General features: G+C 37.2%; 1 protein-coding gene across 6 annotated transcripts in view; it reads left to right on the top strand.

Annotated features, from left to right (window-relative positions):
- Window positions 1-20377, top strand: part of CDKAL1 (CDK5 regulatory subunit associated protein 1 like 1) — a 378983-nt gene that overhangs the window by 59527 nt on the left and 299079 nt on the right. For 5 of the 6 annotated variants that reach the window (XM_064422776.1, XM_064422785.1, XM_064422794.1 and 2 more), the window contains exon 5: window positions 7019-7103. In XM_064422776.1, coding sequence (XP_064278846.1) covers window positions 7019-7103 — 85 coding nt within the window. Of the gene's footprint in view, window positions 1-7018; window positions 7104-15391; window positions 15505-20377 lie in introns of those variants that run through there. The other variant, XM_064422812.1, reaches the window with a different exon arrangement.

Raw genomic sequence — 20377 nt, 5'->3', positions numbered from 1 at the left:
CTGTGTGCACACCCTGGGCTGCAGCAAGCAGTGTAGCTGGGGTATCCTGCTGGTCTGACACAAGGGTGTATGAAGTGGGAGAAAAAGGTGGCTTACAAAGATCACTCAGACCCAGGCTGTAGCCTGTGCTGTGTCTGGAGCAGAGATGAAAAGTACTTAGAGAACAGATCACTCGCTTCAAAATCCCAATATAAATTGGGATTGCTCTTGTAAGTGCTACTGATGGTTGCAGAGTAGAAGTGGGAAGTAAAGTTTATCATCGTTGATATTTTGAAGCTAAATTTATTCTTTCATGTACTGTTTTTTCTGTGTTGTCTAGTGTTCAGTACCCCCGTGCCAGGCCTGAAGTATTCTCTTAATGGACATGCTCTGAAATACAGATTCTTTTGTCTGCACTATTTATAATATATTAATGTTAGTTCAGGAGTTCACCTATTGTAATTTTTCAAGTTCCAGTTTCATGTTCTCAGTGATCTCACAGTCACCCTTTAGTTTTAGTGATGATGGCAGAAGCCATAAGCTGTTCTGCTGGCCTTGGTAAACTTCAGCAAACTAAATATATTTTGAAGGAATTTGTTTTTGGGAAGGAGTGGTAAGGCAAAGTTCCAGGACATGAACAGATCGAATGGACATCAACTGATAGCTTAGTAATTTGTTCCAGTAATTGCATGATACCCCCTAAACAGCTGAAAAGAGAGGTGTATAACCTTCTTTTTTCAAAATGTGTTTTCACAGCTGACTGGAAATAAACCAGTATTTTTTTAGAAAACTTTCAGTCCTGAAAGTAGGCATGAGACCATAAAACTGAATTATTTATCTGTTATACAGAAATGAGGAGAGACAATGATTTAACATGTCATATTTTGAATCCAGTAGTGTATTACTGGATTTTAACTGGCTGATATTGTGTGTTTAAATGTGCTTAGTTCCTAGTTATTTGATGTGTTCAGTGGACAAGTCCCTGTGCACCTCTGCTTTGGTGCTGGACAGTGAGAAATTCACTTTGATAGCAGGCACAGCATCCTGATCTGGAAGGCTTTATAAAATCTGTTTATAGTCCAGCAGTAAATGCTGTTGAGATGTCTGCCTGCACAAGAAAATTTACTAAAAATACTCAATTTCTTAAAAACCAGAAAACCTAAGAAAGGTTACTTACACTATTAGCTTAGTAATGAAAATGTTAATGGAGAATAAAAATGGGAAATTTGCATATTTGTAGTTTAAATCAGGGCAGGAGGCATGATGGGAGAATTATTTTTTTTATGAAGGCTTGTCTGCATTACCTGATTTGATAAGCAGCCTGGCTTTCCTTTTGAAACTTTAAATAACATATATGCAGGGTGAACCAAATAGTTGTGTTTTTATTAATTGTGAATGAAGCAATTTGTTATGTCCAGAGTATCTCAGAAATTTAATGAGAAAACAGAAGTCATGTTGCAATCAAGCTGATCCTTTTATATTTTACGTCCTGATAGTGTTGATAAGACATGAGTGGGATTGTTTTGAAAGACATTTGCAATCTGCAAAGTTGGTATTTTCAGCATGCCTTTGAGTGTTTGGTATCATTGGCAAATGCATGGTACATCTTCAGAGGTGGGAACTGATAACGTGTCCCTGAGATTCCAAACAAGTGCCATCTGGAAACTCATGATAACTTGTGGTTTTGATTTGTAGTTGCTGTCAGGGGTGCAGACACACAGGAAGAGCTTGTTTGCTCGGAATCTTTTCTGTAGGACAAGTTACATGAAAGTTGATAGTTAACTATATCTGATACAATACTGAGAACTAGCAAATGGTAGCTAAGTAATTTGTGTGCCGAGGAAAGACACGCAAATAAAACGCCAAACTTTTTCTTGTTATTTTCTTCTTCTGCTATGCAAAGCCTATTGTCTGCAAATAACTAAACTCCTTGTCCCCACAGGAAGATGTACCTTCCTCCTGCACTGATGATTCACAGCATTTCTGAATTAATATTTACGAGGAGATCCTTTCCCAATACTTGTTGAGGTCTCTCAATGCCCAGTGTCCAAGAAATTATTAAATTAATCAGGACCTAATTTCAGTAACCTAATTTGAGTGACAGTGGGTTTCTGTGACACAGGGATGTCGAAAGAAATGAATTAGTTTGGTAACTCTGTTCCAGTCAAGATGCTCCATGACTGTAACTGGCTGTGAGGTGTCCTCATGCTTAGATATTTGTGTCTTTTGGGGCAGATGATTCCCATGGAGTACAATTGCAGGCACACATTCCAGATACCTTGGATGTCACTGGATCTACTACATTTCATGCTACTCCAGGGCATGAAATGGCAACCAGGGTATCAAGGGAGGGAGCAGAGCTGTTTTGGAAGGAAGAATACACAGGACAAAGTGTCTAATGGGGAGGTCCATAAATGGGAACAGAGGCTAGAATACAGCACATGGAAACAGAGAAACTGGATGTATATTTGTTGTGTAAGAGTTAGAAGTAAGAAAATCAGAAAAGGTGAGAAGGAAGACTTGCAGAGTGATTAGGAACAGGATAAGGACAGCTGGAGGGAAAGGCCCTGGAAGAGCCTTCACTGATAACAGAGGAAGATCTGTTTTCAGACTGAATTTCTCAGATTGATGTACAGTATTTAAAAGTATGTCATAATAGTTATGAGTCATGTTTTTTTAGCAAACTGTGCTGAGCAAATCTAGTAGTGGTTTCAGTGCAGAGAGAGGAGTGATGTGCTGAAGAAAGTAAAGAAAGGCTGTTCTTTTAGGGCTTCACTAGCTGTGTTTATTTTAATTTTTTGCTTTGTGAGTGTTTTGATTTTCAAGGAGATGTGGTTTGGGGGGGCTTGGAAGAAAACAAAGTTTTGGAAAAAATTGAAAGAAGAAAGACTAAAAAGTTAAGAGACCAGGCAAACCCAAGTCATTTGTTTATTTTCAGCTGATAGTATTACTACAGTCTTAAGAAATTCTGCTGATTTATGATTTCTGAAATTATAACAAAACTGACACTGCCAGTTAGAAAAGAATTGTAAATATTATTTTCCTCTGTAGGTATACTGATGTTACAGACTCTTGCCATTTTATCATCTTAGTATTGCATAATGCAGCCAATTCATGTTTTCCAGAGTTTCCCAATTAACTTAAGTGCTCAGAAGTTTCCATGACCTTTAGGTTCCTTTGTACTCTATGTTGTTTTTCAGAGAGTATGATAGACTTTGTGGTTTACTTCCAGTGTAGCCTTTTTTTATGGAAAAGATGTCACAATGCAAGAAGACCATGGTTTTGAGTTGTGGTTTTGAGCAATTAATACAAAGCTGATTTGACATATCTTCTTTTTTTTTTTTTTTTCTAAAAATGTCTTATCAAAGAGGAAACTGTTTAAGTAGCTCATAAAAATAAATGTTGGCAGCAAAATCTCATAATGAAAAAAGTATCATTATGCTGAATATATGGCAAAAATAAGTTGAAGAAGATCCCCACAGAGAAGATTGTTGCAGGATGCATGCACCCATTTCATATTCTCTACTATAACTAATGTTCACTGTACTCATGGTTCTTGCTTCTGTTTTGCCTCTCAGTCTCTATGACTTGCTGGAAAACTTTCTGTCAAGTTTGGGTTGTCCTGTTCACTCAGATCTGTATGAGCTCCGAAACACAGGCCTCTATTCCTCACTGAAATGTTGGAGATTTCTCAAAAACTTTACTTATGGAGTTGGAGAAGGTGGCAGGTGGAGAGCTTCCAAGGAGGGGTGCATGGTTGTCTCAGTGGGTGCAGCACCACATTAATGTGGTACTTCCCATCCAGACCTAAACTCTTCATCTGTCTGCCTGGAGTATAAACTCCAGGGCTGAATCCTCAGGGCTGTCTGCCCCTGCCCCTCTAGGCATGGATTTAGAAGCCTGAGCTTGTTTGTCAGAGCTCTTTGACTCTTTATTTGAGGACAGTGCTGAACAGTAGCTCCTACTCATGTCAGAACACTTACAGGTGTATATATATGCAAATATATATATACACACACACACACAGACATATACACATGCATATACCTATGTGTATAAATAGGTAGCCAGTTGCTCCAGTCTCCATGTCCTGAATAAAGGATTACTACCCTCGTGTTGCTAAATATTTAGTAATTATGAAGCCAGAAGATGTTGTTTATACATGCCAAGCCCAGTCTGCTCTTTTGGTCCATGTTTGTTTCCACACATCCATCAAGGCCTTGCAAAGCAAAATGTGACCGCTGACAAGTTATTCCCACAATGTTGCAAATGTTCAGATCTTCCTGCAACCTGATACAAGAAGGCCCTGCTGGCAAATTTTTTCTTTTTAACTGAAATTTTATTGAAAAAATGCAGTAGACTGTCGTGAGTTTACACCAGTGCATGCAATTATTTTAAGTATGAATACGGCAGTGGAGTACTAAGAAAATTCAGCTGTCATTTTGAAGAATTGTGATATGGACATTTAATAAATTAATATAACTCATAAGTGTGTGCATATATGTTTATATATATGCATAATCAAAACTTGTATATACATGTATTCATATGAGAGATAATGAGAATTAATTAGAAAAATAAGATTTAAAAATAAATGCAGAAATAGAACAACTAAATATGATAAAACAATACTGTTGCTGTAAGAGGAGGATAAACCTCAGCTACACTTTTATTTTCTTTAAATGATTTTTAGATGTTTACATGAATGAGACTCCTGTTCCCAAAACTGCTCAGGAGATTTTATTCTGTGAGAGCCTTTGCTTTTTATTTTCTGTTCTGCAGAGGCTAAAACCTGTTAAGGAATGAATTTACGTGTATTTGGGAGACTTTTTAATATAATATATATAAAGTGTTGCAGTTGTCCCTCAGTCAAGGAGTCAGTGTATTAATTGCCTGGAAACCAAATTGCTGTATGAAATTAGTCCTGTTGGCTTAGTGTATAAGGACTTTTTAAACTTAAATGTGTTACTTTTTCCAAGCCTGTTTTGAAGAGAGGGTTTTGATTTTGGCTTTAGGGAAGAAGCATTACCACAGTGTCATCTCCTCCTGCACACCTGGAAACCACAGTACCAGCAGGAGCTGAGACCAAGCCCAGAACTGGTGTTCTGTCTCAAGGCATCTCTCCTCTGAATAAAGACTTGAAAATGGTTGTGCTTTACAGTGGTGAATGAGTGCTACTGCAGCTGTTGTCTGTTAAATGTAATGTCTCACATGTTGGCCTCTTGCTATTTTGTGTGTGTGTGTCCCACCCCTAATTCTCAGGTGGGTGTGTTATGGGTGTGGGTCTGAATTTATAAACATTTTATGCTGCTGAAAAGAATAAGAAATACAAGGGTTTGGCAGTGTGACTGGAAAACTACTTCTAAAATGTGTTTGTTTTCATACTTGGTACATCTGACTAGGCCAAGAGATCACTCTTTTTCTGACATTGAAATTGCTTCTTTGCTTGTCTGTACATTATTCCTAATCAGTTTTTTAACCTCTGATTATATTTCTAATAATAAATGGATCTGTTCATTAGTCTAAAAATGTGGTTTTCATGCAGGAGAGGTTCTTTGTCTTGTTCCATTTTTATTTTGACTTCTTTGTAGGCTGAAAAACTGAGTGCTCTTTCCCAGCCTGACAGGGTCAGATACTTGTTTTGTTTAAAATACCTAAAGGTCTGAATGTTGTTTAGGTGATTGCTTTGTGGTCTTTCCCTGTTGTGAAAGCAAGTTGTGTTTTAGCCAAATTAATAGTGTAATCTTGGTCAACAATTATTTGAATCCCCCCTGTTTTCTCTTATTTAGCATTAGTTGCATTTTTTGCATAGGTTAAGTGACTGATAATTAACTGTAAATGATGATTTCTTTGAAGAAAATTGTCAATGAGACAGAAATCTTTTCAAATTTTAGCATTTCATCCTAAGTGTGTGTGCATGGAGGAAAAGGATATTATGGATATGGATACATTCATGATGGGTGCATGTATAAATATGCCTAAATCATGGCAGGCTTTCTCCTGCTTTTGCAGGATGTCAGTTCGAGTAAGGCATCCTAAAAATTATGTTTTACCCGTATTCATTGCTCACTGGCTTATGTTATTTAAAGATACATCAGTCAATACTTCAATGCTCCATGTACTGAATAGCAGTGAGAGACACGAATTTTCTTATCCAAACTGATACAAGCTATTCTAATGAATGCTAAAGCACTAAAATATTTGAGGTAGATTATCTTTATTCTTTTGTTCAAAAAAAGAAGCTCTAACTTCACAAGGACAATGACTATGCTAGTAATTGTGTACCATAGGCCATGTTTTACAGGATTAGAGTTTATATATGCGCTTCTGCAGATAATTCTGGGATTCAGTTCTGTTAATGAATTTAGATATCAATAGGCTCTGAACATACAGAAAGGTTTGGATCCTGAAAAAGTAGTGTTCTTATCTGAATGGAGGCAGATATTGGTTGCTTGAATATCTTTTGTCTGAAAATTGCTGAGCCATAATTATACCATAACTAAGATATAACCAAAACTAGAAATATGTATGTTTCTTTCCAAACCAGCTATATTGACTTTTCTCTTTGGTGGAGGTTCACATGTGATGAATAGTGTTTTGTTTGTTTTGTAGTATTAATTCACAGTGGAGCTGAAGCAGGGATTTTGTTTTTGCTTTTGTTGACCACTTAGTTTTGCCTTTGTCTAGCTAAGATCTTTCTGGGAGTTGTGACCATTCTTTTTAACTTTGTTTTCCATGATGTGCAACCTTGGGGCATCTCAGTTTATAGAGATAACGATTCATTCCCCATTGGCAAAAAAATTAAAGAGAAATTACAATGGAAACACTTGTGTACTTCTTTTTTTCTCTAAAACACAAAAGAAAGAAAACCAAAAAACCCTTCCAATAATGTAATTGAATGTAAAGTAATCTTGTAAATAGATAACTTACTATTAATGGCTCAGTTTCGTTTTTATTTTTATTTTTTAAATATTATACAAGTTAGGAGTTGACAGGTTAAATAATTCTTAACACAGGTTTGTTTCTTTCTGTTTTGTAGACAACTCTGCTGAAGCAGATTTATGGTTGCTGAACAGTTGCACAGTAAAAAATCCTGCTGAAGACCACTTCAGAAACTCCATCAAGTAAGTTGTTTCCTTACAAAGATTTTTATTTTTAACTATCAGTGAGTATTACATGTCTTAAAGCTCTGTGTTTTCAATCCAGAAGTATTTTTTGTTTTAGAGCGAGAAATGTGCTGAGTTTGTATTACAATGGTGAATTCTCTAGAATGGATTTGTAAGGTAGAGCGTATTTTTAAAAAATAGCAATAACTTGCAAGTGATTATCACTACACTTATTTAGCAGAACTGCTGACCCATTTAGATAGTGACTTTTATATCACTTTTCAAGACAACGTTGTGATAGTCTTCTGAAGAGCTGACTGTGATTTTGGTTTTGTTTTTCTTTTTTTTTAATAATATGTGAAATATTAGATTGTTGCATTTTTCATCTACTTGAATATGGCCTAACTGGGACCTGCTTTTCAGTGGTGTGCAGCAAGGGCCATAAATTAAATGACAAGAAGTACCATAACATAAGAACTTCTTTATATTGAGGGTGTCAGAGCACTGGACCAGGCTGCCCAGGGGCTCATGAAGTCTCCCTCTCTGGAGACATTCCAAACCCACCTGGACATGTCCCTGTGTCACCTGCTCTGGGTTACCCTGCCTTGGCAAGGGGGCTGGACAAGATGATGTCCGGAAATCCCTTCCAACCCTGCCAATTCTGTGATTCTTTGTAAAGGGTATTTGGTATGTACTTAAAATCAGCTATTTGATGATACATTTCCTTGAAAGATTAGCTTATAATAGAAGTTGTGTGAGGAGTGTGTTTTATTACTCAGTACCATTCCATTGATGTCAAACTAAATGACATGGTAGTGATTTTGCCTCCCATTTCTGCAGAAGTGTGGTTGTGATGAGTAACTAGAAAACCTGTACACATACAGCTGTCACTGTCCAGTATAAAGAAATACTATGGTATGTGTCTTGTAGATTTTATATTTAATAAACAAGTTTGGCTACTTGTGCAGTCATTTCTTTAGTGTGGTGCACTGGAGATGGACAGGCTGCTGAAATCCATTTTGGTTAGAAGCACATAGTTCTTGGGAAGAGAAAGAGGTGTGAGGAGCTGGATATAAGCTACCTGCTCGCATTGCTGGAGTTACTAACAGGCTCTCAGGGCTGTAACCTGGAACAGAAATCACTTGCCTGCTGTAGACAGCACAGCAGAAATTTCTTCCACCCCTGAGAGTGCTTCACTTTCTGGCTGCTGGTGTTGCACTTGGTGACCAGAATGGCTTATGCCTTTTCTTCTCTGTTGCCAAAAAAAAGGCAAACTATTCCCAGAATACTTCCAGCAGTTAGTGTGTGTTGGCCAACAGAACTGATGACAAGATACTTTCCAGCTCAGTTGTGGCCATCCTTCTACTTTACTAATCCTGTGCCAGAAATGATGTGGTATGGTGTGTGTCCCAGCCAGGAGAACAGAGCTGGTTAAGAAAGAGGGCCTAACTGAAATCAAATGACCAAAAATATTTCTTTGAAGAACATGTTTCTGTTGCTGCTCTGTTCATGAATGTTACTTGTAGCCTGGATTTATTCTTTTTTATCTTTATATCTCTCTATACTTGTTCTTTTCCTGATTCATTCTCTGATCTCAGATCCTGGCAGTTCCCAGCCATGGAGAATGACATCTTCTCTAGTTGTTTCTGGTTTTTCATAAGGTGCATTAAACGCAAGGGAAGCACATTGTCTCTCTAAAGAACACAACTTCTCCCAAATAGTTCTTAATTTGTTACAGCAAAAACCCAGTGCATGAAGTTTGGGTGATACAAAATGAGCTGCCATTATATCCTGTCACAGCAGCTTGTTGGTAACTATGGAAATCTTTGTTTTTCTCAATTGACTAACAAAATAAACATGTAGTGTGTGTGTGTGTGTTGCCAAAGCAAACATGCTTGGAGCAGAAAAATTAATACCCAGCCATGTAAAATTCTTCTTAAAAAAAAAAATAATCAGTCTGAAAGTGTTACATAGTATTATGCATGTTATTGAGAAAAGTATTTCGTTATTCTCTTCCCACTGCAATAGTTCCTACATTGCTTGCATATATGACTTTAAAATGCATTGATTCCAACCAGTGGTAGTTTGTTCCCACTGGTGGTTAAAGAATGACTGTGAAAAGTTGATCCCTCACTAAAACATGGGCCAAAGAATGTGCCAGAACCCAACAAGTCCTGTAGGTACAACCTTTTTTGGTCTGATTTTCTTCTAAAAAAGGAACAAAACCACTCCCAGACACTCTGAATCTTTGCAGATGTGTATACAGCTGATACAAGATGACTGACAGTATAATCTTTATGCTTTTTTTTTTATCCTTACAGCTTTTAGGAATAGTCTCTTGTTCTTCAGTATCAATAAAATTGAACTTGTTGAACCAGAGTAATGATATGGAGGGCAATGAGTTGTTTAAAAACGTTAGCTTATGGATGGGAATTGAGAGAGTTTCCTGGGCAGATTTTATTCTCAGTTGCTAATCTTAAAATCAGATTAAAGTAGAGTTAGGCAATAGCAGTAAAGAATTCCCACTATAATTAAGTGGGGGGATTAAAAAAAAAATTATTAAGGCTTGTTTTTTGATTAGTGATGCATCTACCTTTTGTGCTTTAGTAGAGTATTTGCTGGGCATTCCAGGAAATGAGCAGCTTTTGGAAAGTTCACTTTTTTGAAGTTGACTTTATTTTGCCTTAAAATGAAGTGATACTTAAAAATAATCTATTTATTTAAAAGTCAGTAATATCCTTTTTTTGCTGATAATATTTTATTATGATGTCTTTGTTTTGGACCTGATAATCTGTCAGTGTGACTAACTTGGATGAGTTAACTGTATATGTATATATGTGTTTTATAAACAGTATAAATAACAAAAAAATAAGTAAAATATCATTAAATTTCTTCCAGAGACATGTCACTATTTATTTGTTTTGGGGGATGTTGGCTGGTTTTTTTGTGGCTCATTTATGTGCCTCTGCTTATTATGTTTGTGACTTTTTGTTTGTTTGGTTGGCTTTTTTTCTCATTTGCAGAAGGTTATCAGGTAACATTTTCTGCTATCATTTACTTTAGTCAAAAGTAGTTTTCTTAAAACTTAGCTGTTGGTAATAGCAAGAAAAAACATTCAACTAACCTTAACTTGTGTAAGACTGTTTGATGAAGAGATTTAAGCCCAAGATCGTGTGCTAGAGGAACTTGCTTCCTTTAAAATAAAGTTATTTTTCTCTTCAGTTTCATGCTCCATTAATTTCTATGTGCTCTGATACTCTTTTCTTCACTGTTTCATCTCAGATACGTAACCCAGTTTTCCTGATGATCTCTGAAGATTCAGAAACTCTTGAGTGTTTCTAGCTAGCTGTCTTTTCCTTTGCTTGATCCTTTCCTAAGTGCTGGTATAAGTTACTCATGTGTTTGGGGACTTTGGCTTTTCCTTAAGGAGTTCTCCTGCTTGTTGAAGTATTATGGACAGGAATTTGGTGTCTTGCTTATCAAAACAGCCAGAATGTTGTCTGGGAGGAAAGATGTGGTGTCCATGGCTTGTCTCATGGTGTAGAATAAGCCACTATAAATAATCATCTTTGTTACTATATACAACGAACATGTAGCATTAACATACATTCTCTGATGTATTTGTTGCTGCATTCACTTTAAGGCACGCTCCAGTGTGTGTTCAACCCTTTTATTTCTGATAGCTATGAATTGTGACAGAGATGCGAGGGCTTTTAGCACTGCAGTAGCACCATGTGGCTTCCAGTTCTGTCCTTGCTGCAGTTTTCACCAATTCATGAATAAACACTGTGTGTGGGATCTCACTTTCATGCTAGAAGGGGCATCAAACCCCACAGAATTTGTGGAAATGTTTGTTTAAGAGAACTGTGATTGTAGATGTTGCAAGTTGTTTGAAGCTCTCAGTGGATGAAATTGAAGAGTAAAAGGCCTGACTGCCTTTGGATGCTACAGGATTTCTGTTAACCAAATGCAATTGTGTTGATGTTAAGTACAGAAGGAGGTTATTCTTTAAGAAATACAAAAGCTTGTTCAAAGAATAATTTTCTGCTGCTTGAAATCTTTGCAAATGAAAATAACCCTGGAAGAAGATTTTTATGAATGTAATTTATATGATGTGTTTTGAAATTGAGCAAAATGAAAAATTGCACACTATGCAGAGTTACGACTTTCTTTAACGCAGCATTAATCCTTTTGCTGTTCCTAATACATTCCCAGTGTAGAAGTAGACTGTGATTTCAGTTGTTTATACTGTTCATGAAATACAATCTAAGCTGTGATGTACTTCCAGGAGAGTAAACATAAGTATTTCCAAGTTCTTTATTTTATACATCCTGCTAGCATGAGAAGATCACTTTCCCCAGGTGGGAGTTTCTGAGCTGAGTGTCACAGCCCGGCTGTTTGTTGCATTTCACAGAAATATGTGTTGCCATGACTTTGGGTGATTGTGTTGGAGTACTTAAGATAACGGGGCAGTACTGAGAAATGTAGCTAGGGGTACTGCTGTTCCCCACGTGTATTGAAGAAATCTGAGGAAGGCCTGGATTCTCTGAAGTAAAAATGCCTGCAAAACAGACTTCATTGGGTGGGAGGAAGTTGGACACTTGATTTCTTTTTCCCCTAAGACTGCTGCCAATAGTACTCCTTGCTCAGACTCTCTAAACTAGTCTAGATCATGTTGGTGAAAACGTTGCCTTTTGCCAGGATGAAAGGCTCACACACCTACAGATTGGCAAAGTGCTTGTATTCAAGATTTATGCCATATTCACAGTGAGAGGCATTCCTTGCCCAGCCAATAGAAGTTACTTGGTTTTGAGTGGAGGCTGTAAGTCAATTAGCTAGAATTTAAAATCACAATTCTTTTCTAAGAACAACTTGAGAAGCTTAAGTGACTGCTGAAGTTGCTTCATATAAACCTTGATTGGAATAGATTTAGGCACAACATTTTTATGTTTACAGATGTAGGTGATCTATTAAAATCTCAGCAATCACACACCAGTAGCCAAAATTAACTTTAACATTAGTTTTGGATCTCATTCTGTTTTGTAAAAAAAATAATTTTTTTTAGGAAGTGCTCTCATCTTTGATGTAATGTGTACAAATTAATTAGTTGAAAACACTGAATATTTATCTTATGTTCACCAGATTTTTTTTTTGAGCTTCTGGGTTTTCCTGGCAAAAATTTCATGAAAAGTTTTCTACTTTAGGATTTGAGAGGGGTTTTTTAATACAGCTGTGCCCATCCATATTAAAAAACAATGATTTTTAAAAATGTTCATTGTACTAGTTAGTTTCTCAGCTTAAGCAATACCAGTTTCACATTTATATATTTGGTCAAGCTTTACCAAGGAGCATAGCTGACTCCAAGTGCTCTATGGCTTCCAAATGCTGCAGAAGGGTTTTGTAGGCCTAGAATAAAAATGTTGTTAAACTGAAGTCTTTATTTAAAACCTTACCAATCTAGTAAGTACTTTTTCTTTTTTTTTTACACATACTGAATATTGTCAACCATGCTTTTAGTGTCTTAAGCTGATGGAAGACATACCTGTTGGTTAAGAATTCTGTGATTTAAATTATCTTTGTTAGTGGAAGATTTTTAGCTGCACTTCAGTGTGTTCTTTTTCTTGCACTCATGTCTGCTGTAAAAAAGAATGTTAAAAGCTGGTTGACGTGATGCTATAAAACACAGAAAAAGCACACCATATAGAACTGAGTGCTTTCCATTGCATAATATTTAGAAGATAAAAGGATTATTAACTGCTTGTGAATGCATGTGTTACATGGCCACATTTTGCAGAGATTTGTAAAAGCCTGGGTTATAAACTTGTGTGCACTTTAGTTTATTATTTTAAAAGGTTTTAAAAAAAGTACAGGAACAGAACCTGTTAAAACCAACTTCTAAATGTGATTCTAGAAGTCTTTTCTATTCTGACAGGAACACATTTGGGACTGCTTTAAGTACGACATGATATTGATGCTTTGAGATGTTACTGCAGTGATGATTAGGCCTCAGCTGCTTTAGTGGGCTAATTAGCTTTAGATACTCTTTATGTCTTGAGCCAGATCATTGGGGACAGATGTATGTTTGATTGCAATTTTATAGAAGAAAATATGGCCAGGACATGAGAGGCCAACTCTAGTTCATGACTTCATGTAACTGTATTTGAACTTTTTGTTGAGGCTGTAGTTACAGGTCCCCAGCTATGTAGGCTCCAGGAGCACTGGTGCTTCACAGACAGTGTTTACAGATATTGAAATCAGTTAAGTTCATTGCTAAACATACAAGATACACTTTCCTTTGCAAACAAGTGCAATCAACCATTACACTTCAGTGATATGGGTAAACAAGGAAGACTTCTGATTTAAAAAGTATAGCTCTCCTGATAGTTCATGAACTAATGCTTTCACCTTTCTCCTTGTCAACCAAAAATGGGGACACAGGTATCATAGGACTGTAGAATATCCAGAGCTGGAATGGACCCATAAGGATCATCGAATCCTGGCCCTGCACAGGACACTCCAAAAATCACACCATGTGCCTGAGAGCTTTCTCCAAATGTTTCTTGAACTCCGTCAGGCTTAGTGCTGTGACCACTCTCCTGGGAAGCCTGTACCAGTGCCCAAGCACCCTCTGAGTGAAGAACCTTTTACTAATATCCATCTCTAGTTAAAAACCAGAACTGTTCTTTCCCCTCCTCTCAGACTTCGTCAGAATGCATAATTTTAGGAAATCTCTCCAGACAGAGTTAATGAAATTAGCAAAAGTAAGAATTGGGCTTTCCTAGTGTTTGTCATGCTGTTGTGCCATATGCTTGCCTTGAGGATGGGGTGTTCTCTTGGGCTCTTAGTGCTGGTGACCCCCTCTTTGCCCAGACCAGGGACAGATACAGCAGAAACAGTCAGGCACTGTTTTGGGTCAGAAGTTTTGGGTTTGTTTTGTTGCTTAATCAAGGGCTTTTAAGAAGAGGCTTTTTGAGGGATTGAAGACATTTGAACAAAACTATGCTTGGTTTCCTATTATGGGCATGTACATAAAAAACATGCTGAAATCTATTTGCAATATCTTGCCTCTTTTAGCAGGATGGGGACAATGATTTCTCATGACCAAGTTCCTTCCTTGATTTAACTCACACTTCAGATTAGCACCTTAACCTTTAGTTAGTCCTTGCTGGATTGGAGGGTTTTCTGTTCACTGTTCAAAAATATGCTATTAAATAAAAACTTTAAAAGTCTCATTTGGGTTGTGGTATGCAAAAGAATAAAATCCACCATTGTGTGTGTGAATTTAAGGAATGTGAATGGAATCAGAATATTAACAGTTTGTAAGTCAGCATGCCTTCAGGTGGAAAATACCCCTATGGAGTTTGCCAAAGCAAAGAGCTGGTGACAACTCCTGAGGAGCTTGTGATTCAAACAGTGGTAAGATAGTGGACAACTGCTGGAAACAGCAGCAGTCTGAGACATTGTCGTGTGTTTCTTTATTGCTTCAAACAGTAGGCTGTGTATATTTTCTTGTCCTTGGAACGATATTTATGACTTACCCAACCAGACTGTGCCCAGTAGTGGACTACTGAAGCTGAACTTTGTGTTGCAATTAATTTGGGGATATGCAGTGGGAATCCTTGCTGCTTCTGCCATGTGACATTCACCTCCCATCTGTTGGGAAATTTCTTGTTTCTTTATGTTATTGAGAAGTAACCAAATGACTTTCTCCACCATTAAAAAGCGCAGGAGATACTAAGAGATTTTAGATTTGCCTCAAATAAGCAACAGCATTACTGAGAGAGGATGTAGTATTAATTGATGTCCATTGGAATAATGTGGGACAGGATGAGGACAGACCTCTGCTTGGACTGGGTTGTTTGCATACAGAAAGTACAGTCATAAGAGGTGAAAAAGAACAGAATGTTTTATTGGCTTTGTTTGTTTTCCTTTCCCCCCTTGCTCTTTGAGCTTTTAACTAGTAGACCAGAATATATGAAATACAGTAGAATGATGAAGGATGATTCAATAATATAAATTGTTAGCTGGTTTTTGAATGGGTAATATGAGCTTTACAGAATTACTGCTTTGCATATTATGTGTCCCCTTATCTTAACAGGTGTTTTGTTTTACCATTTCAAATAGATGGATTGAGCAGAAAAGGTTAATGATTTGAGTGCTGGAAGCAGGTGGTTGGTAGCTTTGACTATTTATCTAATTAGCTGCATGTTGGCTGTTGTCCTAGCAGGCCTGACTTTTCTTAGCAAGGGAGCATAGGAAAACATGCAGAAACTTGTTGTAGCAGGACTAATGCAAAAATCAACATGATCTAAACTTGTCCTTACTGACAAGTATGATTTTATTTGTTTTTGATTCAAAAGATTATCTACTTATGCTTTATGGGTGTTTGTCCTAAAACAGATAATGCTTGCTTGTTCAGGTGAGTTTGAGTGTCAAAAGCATTTTCTCTTATATTTCTGAAAGCATTTTTCTCATGGTTGTTAGATGCTAACCCACAAAGAGCAAAAATAATGTTGGTGTTTTTTTTCTTTCTTCTGTATTCAACAAAGCTCTTGCTTTTTACGCTGAGTTCCATTGTAATTCCTGTGTCTGTTGTGGCATATTTAGTCAAGGCAAGTTGGGATACTACCAGTGCAGCACAGCAGTTCATGTTTGGCATTGTACACCTCAGCTTCTGACTTGACCCTTAGTGCACCACTCTTGGGAGGGACATGAGCATAGACAACTGTTTCTCTTGAATTTAACTTTTTATCCAATTTTTTTTCTTTACTTGAAAAGTTTTCTTTTTAGCTTTCAATGAAAAAAAAAAAAAAAGGCAGAAACATAGGCTAACACCCAGACACAGTTGACCACAGAATTGTTTCATTCCAAGTATGTGCTTGAATTTGAAACTTTCCTAAGAGATAATGTCTGGTAACTTTTAACAGGATAAATAGTCAGCTTTTTGCATGTATTGGTTTTACAGCTCCAAGCACAATGGAAACTGATGTTTGTTAGTGGCTCCAGCTACCAACATAATGCAGATACTCACCAAGAAATTTTATATGTGTTTACTCCAAGTAGGAAAAAAACCCTATTGTTTTCCTTGGGTCTATTATATTTTATTAGCATAACCTCAAGGGAAACTCAGTAGTGAAGAGGCAGAGGCTCTTTTTTCACAAAAGTACAGTGTTAAGTAAAATTGTCTAAAATACAGCAGAACTCATTGTAGAAGGAGTCTGTGATTACCTCAATCCAATTGTATAGCATGGATTTTTTTTTCCTAAATACTTTATATGTCTCCAGTTTTTATTTTGTCTCTCCCTGTGCTTTTTTAATGTAGCCCATTTCCACAATAGATGTCTAGTTTCTATGCTTTTCCTTGTACCAGTCATTAAATAGGAACATTTACTTTGTGGAGCTGTCAAATTGATACCTGCAACTCCAAAAAATGAAGATGAGTGAAAAATGTTATTTAGAGACAGAAAAGATATAATTATGGATATATCCTAAATACAATGAAGAATTTTCTTTCACATTCTTTCAGAAAAGAATACCATGTTTAATTAGAATCCTGAATCCAGATTGTAAAACTTCTTATACAAGGAAAGCTGCAGGAAATGGGATTTTTACTTCAGATTGCTCTTAGCTTTAAATACTGCCTTTTTAATACTTAATATTTGAACTTGAAATTATTCTTTCAGGTATTTCTTTTTTTCACATTGTTTTTCTTGCTCTTAGTAGGAGTTCTCTTGTTTAGCCAGTGTTGGACACATTTGCTAGCTTAGTTATATTAACTGTGCTGGACTGAACCAGCAAAAAGATTTAAGCTGTTCAAAGGAAAAGACCAAAAATAGAAGGATTTTTGAAATGGATGAACTTTTACACAAGAAGTGGAAACTATGGTTCTTTTGTTTTTATACATATGAAAATTATGTGACCTCTTTTGGTCCTGTAGCTTGTAATTTCATTTATAATTGTTTATGTTCATTTATGACTGTTTATGTATACATGGATGTAACACATATATACTCAAGCATTATAGAAAACAGGTCAAATGTGGTTTTGCACAGGCTTTGTTTTGACCTTCCCTTTATGGCTCAGCAGAGTTGCTTCTAATTTAGTCCTGAACTAATATAAATTCAATGTATGGTAAACTTGGAGCTTCAGGATGTGGTAACTTTGTAGGATTCACTATCACAGAATGGTCTGGGTTGGAAGGGACCTTTAAAGGTCATCTTGTCCAACCTCCTGCAATGAACAGGAGCGTCTTAAATTAGATCAGAGTCCTGTCCAGCCTGGCCTTAAATGTTTCCAGGGATGGATCTTCCACCATCTTTCTAGACAATCTCTTTAGTTTAAAACTATTACCCTGTGTCCTATTGCAACAGGTCCTACTACAGAGTCTGTCCCCATCTTATAATCCCTCATTACATGCTGAAAGTCCTTTTTGGAGCCTTATTCCCTTCAGGCTGAACAACCCCAACTCTCTCAGCCTCTCCTTAGAGGAGAGGTGCTCCAGACCTCTGATCGTCTTTGTTGCCTTCTCTGAACTTGCTCCAAAAGGTCAGGGACCTTCCTGTGCTGGCATCCAGCACTGCAGGTGGGGTCTCACCAGAGCAGAGCAGAGGGGCAGAATCCCCTCCCTCACCCTGCTGGCCACGCTGCTTTGGATGCAGGCCAGGATACAATTGGCTTTCTGGGCTGCAAGAGCACATTGATGGCTGAAATTCAGTGTTTTATTCTGCAGCACCCCCAAATCCCTCTTGGCTTCCTCTCACGAGGCAAGGGATTATTTGCTTCGCATTTGAAATACACTGGTTTTCAGTGTTAATGGCATAATGCAGTGTTAAAATATCTCTTGAGCAACATGTTTTTTAAGTCAACAGTTCACAGTTTTTACATCAAGCAGTGCATGCTCTTGGTTTTGTGGTTTCCATTTGTATTTCACAAAAGACACCAGTTAAGCATGCTTGTTGCAAAATTTTTAAGTTAAGCTATTGTGAAATGCTGCCTAACATATTAGAATTATTGCAGGAAGGACATTTAATGATAATAAGCCAGGTATTGCGCACTCTGTTGTTATGATTCTTCAGTGATGCTGTGGTTGAGATGCAGTGAGTTGATCTTGAATTTCTTGTGACTATTGCTCAGAAACCACATGGTAAGATGACATTGTCATGTTCTAAGAAAATGGTCAGGGAGTATGTTTGGATTGAGGAGAATGGGCTGTAACTGACTTCCTCTAATGTTCTAAATGATATTGCTTACATAACGAGGTTTCCAGCTGGGAATCACTGCTTGGTGCAATATTTCCATGTGAAGAGAACACAGAGTTGCCCTATTTTTTTCTCTTTCCCCTGCTCCCTGCTGGAGCTGTTGTGGTGACGCAGCTGCTACCAGCTTCACCCCTTGCCAAAGATGTGGCTTTGCTTTGTGGCCTCTTGGGCAGATGGCAGGTAGCAGGGTGGAGAGAGGGAGCAGCTTAATTCTGTCTTCTCAAAATATGCTTCATGTGACTTAGTGATGGTGATGCTACATCTTTCTTTCCCACCTTTGTTTTTCCTGACAGGGACATGCAATTGTTTCTGTTTGCAGCCTTGGTGCTCTTTGGTTAATCTTTACCTACTATCCTGAGGATTTGAGGTTTGAAATAGAGTTAGAAAATAATTACATCACTGTTTGAGGTTTTTTTTTTTTTTTTTTGTTGTTGTTGTTGTTGTTGTTGTTTCTCCAGTGCTGATTTGCAATGCTTTTTTTCTTGGTTTCTAATTTTGATATGTTTATAATAGGAAGAGGTAAATCTTTTCAATAAGAATATTTTTTCTTACTTTGACTTGAATGATAATGAGGTGTTTGCAGTATGTTTTAACAAGGTTACCTTTTTCTAAGCATTGAGATCTGAAGTTGTGTAATTAGAGGTTATGTTACTGACCCACAGTAAAATTGGACTGTGTTGTTGTTGTTTGTCCTTTGGTTAGCTTAGTTTTTTTATAAGGACACATCTATAGCAGTTATGTGGACACACTGAACCATTACCCCAGCCATCATTTATTCAGCTGCACAGGGATTCAGTTTGCATTTCTGAGGAAAAATATATATTACTGTGTGAATGCATACAAGAGGTGAGCATGGCTAGTAGCTATTACAAGCTGATTTGTTAGAGTTGTAGTGTGTGTCTCTTGGTGTTTGCTTTTAAGACACAGGGAAGTCTTGGAATTGGAACCTGAAATCCAAATTGAGTCTATTTGCAGAACCTTTTATTAGATAAGTGATTTCACTGTATCTTTGACTACTACATTGGATTCCACATAGGAATTGATGGCACAGTGCTGTAATAATAGTGCAACAAAAACTGATGAAAGATCTGGAGAAAATGGATTATATTTTGGAAAAACTCTTACTGTTTCATAGCTGCATATTCAGAAGTAGGGCTGTTTTCCAGGATATCCCTGCAGGAGGGGGTGGGAAGATATATTATTAGCTGGGGTTGCTGAATTCGAGTTACACCAGAAGTAAAAACTATTTTGCTGGTATTTATATATTTCAGTTAACTATCCAAGAACTCTGAGACAGGTGTGGGTATAAAGCAGCCATCTTCAGTTGGAACAGCTCTCCATGCCCACAGATGAACAGCCCTGCTTCTGGACCTCTCTTACTGAGCTGTTCTGCAAGGCCATTGCTCTCTGTCATCCTGTATAACCTGTCCTTAAGATTGGAAGGAGAGCTGAGAACATAGGTAGCTCAAAGGCAGCTGTGCCTTATTCAATACCTTAACAGTGTTTTTGGTACTTTGTCTCCTAGGAATCCCAAGGCTTTACAAGATGAACCCAGGTATTAGGAAGGCTTATATTAAATCTGGATTGTAAGGAATTTGTATCATAGATGGAGAGCAAGAAAACACTCAAAAATAGCATAGGACCATTGCTTTCTCTACTGTGTTTAAACAAACTGCTTTAATTAAATTCCTGAAACTGTTTAAATATTTCTTTTAAATTAACTTAAGCCAAAAATGTTTCTTTATAGTTTTTGGTATCTATTTGATATAATTATGTTGAATTATTTTGTACAGGGATGTCACCATCCATGCGGGTTGAGAAGTTAACTAAGTACAACTGGAACATACAAGTATGGATCAGTAATTCCTAAGGTCTCTTGTCTGTTTTTCTTATCAGAGTTGGTTGTGTTCTGAGCAGTCCCCCACAGCCAAGCAATGGTTAACACAAATAGTCCCTCTTCACTGCTGTAGGTTATCCCAACTTCCTTGGTGATATTGCGTGTGCAAAAATAATAGTTCCTCATGTAATTTAAGC

This window comes from Passer domesticus, chromosome 1 (assembly GCF_036417665.1).
Source record: "Passer domesticus isolate bPasDom1 chromosome 1, bPasDom1.hap1, whole genome shotgun sequence".
NCBI classification, from domain to species: Eukaryota; Metazoa; Chordata; class Aves; order Passeriformes; family Passeridae; genus Passer; species Passer domesticus.
This window is presented reverse-complemented; position numbering and strand designations above follow the sequence as displayed.